At 42.0% G+C, this 1740-nt stretch overlaps 1 protein-coding gene across 1 annotated transcript; it reads left to right on the top strand.

Moving 5' to 3' along the window:
• Nucleotides 1–653: 653 nt before the first annotated feature.
• Nucleotides 654–1734, top strand: LOC104960196 (coiled-coil domain-containing protein 15-like). The gene is made up of 3 exons (XM_010788174.1): nucleotides 654–769; nucleotides 861–964; nucleotides 1528–1734. Exons 1-3 carry the CDS (start codon nucleotides 665–667, stop codon nucleotides 1730–1732), a joined length of 414 nt encoding a protein of 137 aa, XP_010786476.1. The 5' UTR covers nucleotides 654–664; the 3' UTR covers nucleotides 1733–1734.
• The last annotated feature ends 6 nt before the right edge of the window (nucleotides 1735–1740 follow it).

Here is a 1740-nt window from a genome sequence, read left to right as displayed (position 1 = left end):
ACCCAGCAGGTATAAAATACATGGATAAAAAGCCATACTGCAGTTTGAAGTTGAACAACTCATCCAAGTGCAGCGTCAAAAAGATACGTTTTTCATCTGGATTTAAAAGTATCAACAGTTGCAGCTGACCTGCAGGATTCAGGCAGTTCCAGATGGTTGGGGCATAAACACTAAACGCTGCTTCTCCATGTTTAGTTCTGACTCTTGCAGCAGAGAGCAGACCCGTCCCAGAAGACCTGAGACTCCTGGATGGTTCATACTTTTGCAGGAGATCGTTAATATAATTTGGTCCTAAACCATTTAGTGCTTTTAAAAACCAGCAGTAGTATTTTAAAATCTATTATTTGACACACAGGAAGCCAGTGTAAAGACTTCAGAACAGGAGTGATGTGATCCACTCTCTTAGTGTCAGTGAGGACTCAAGCAGAGGCGTTCTGAATCAGCTGCAGCTTTCTGATGGATTTTTTTGTGAGACCTGTGAAGACACCATTACAGTAGTCCAGTCTACTGAAGATAAAAGCCTGGACACGTTTTTTCAAATCCTGCTGTGACATTAGTCTTTTAATCCTCGATATGTTCTCGGAGAAGGTGTATAATAAATATGTTGTTATCTGTCTCTTTATCTCTCTGTTCTGTGTTTATGTCTCAGGTGAGCAGACCTAGGATGTGGGATTCGGATCTATCACAGCCTGATCCTGGTTCAAAGTCAGACCTCAGAGTCTCTCAGGCCCTCTGGCCTCTACCTGACCAGGAAGAACTGAAGAAACAGGTAGACAACGCAATGAGCTTCGACTTAAGGTGTTTAACCTCTGTCCTGTCAGACCACATTGTTCAGATAGCACGTCTCTCTCCCTCTGCAGCGTCAGTCTCAGTTCCTGATGCACCGCCGTCAGTACATGAACATTGAGAGAGAGCAAGTGAAGGAGAATAAACAGAACAGGAAACACCTGAAGAGGACAGCCAGGTGACGAGACTGCACTCATTTCTCCTGCATCACTTCCTGTTATTTGTGTGGTTAAAGGGATTCTTCGCCCACAATCTGTCTTCCGAGTACCAAACAATCTGTTGCTTTGAACGAAAGCCTGAAATGTTTTTATTTTTTAAAACATCAGCTCCGAGTTTAAGTAATTGATTGTTAGGGCTGCAAATAACAATTATTTTCATAATTGATTAATGTGATTTTCTTTTTCTAGAATAACCGATAAATCTTTTAGTCTCAATATTGATTATTACTCTGCTGCTTGAATAGTTAAACTTCGATTTATTATGTGCAACAATTTGAGAAGTTAAAAAGTTAAAGCCTTTTATTGTCATTGTACAAAAAATATAATGAGATTTCAGAGTGCAACCCTGCCCCAGTGTGCAAAAGCATACATGACATTAATAACACGGCAGTAGGACAATAACATACATGACATTATAAACACGGCAGTATTCCCTTATTTAGCACAAATGCGGCTGAATGCTCTAATCTCATCATGTGATTCTATAGCATTAGACTCATCAATGTCCCTGTCTTCCCTGAAGTATTAAAGCAGAGAAAGAACAGGTTCGTGTGGAGGAGGAGAGAAAGTTGGAGAGAGTCCGGCAGCTCGCTGAAGCCCGACAGAAGCTGCAGGAGAGAGAGCTGCTGGTCCTGGAGAGACTGAATCTGGAGGAGGAAGAGGAGGAGAGAGCTGAGGAGCTGCAGAGGAGGAAAAGGGAAGAGCAAGGGAAAGTATCTGCAAGGTAAGACAGTTA

This window comes from Notothenia coriiceps, unplaced genomic scaffold, assembly GCF_000735185.1.
Source record: "Notothenia coriiceps isolate Sejong01 unplaced genomic scaffold, NC01 NC01_scaffold00001326, whole genome shotgun sequence".
Taxonomy (NCBI): Eukaryota; Metazoa; Chordata; class Actinopteri; order Perciformes; family Nototheniidae; genus Notothenia; species Notothenia coriiceps.
The sequence above is the reverse complement of the archived record's forward strand: the minus strand, read 5'-3'. Positions and strand labels throughout refer to the sequence as shown.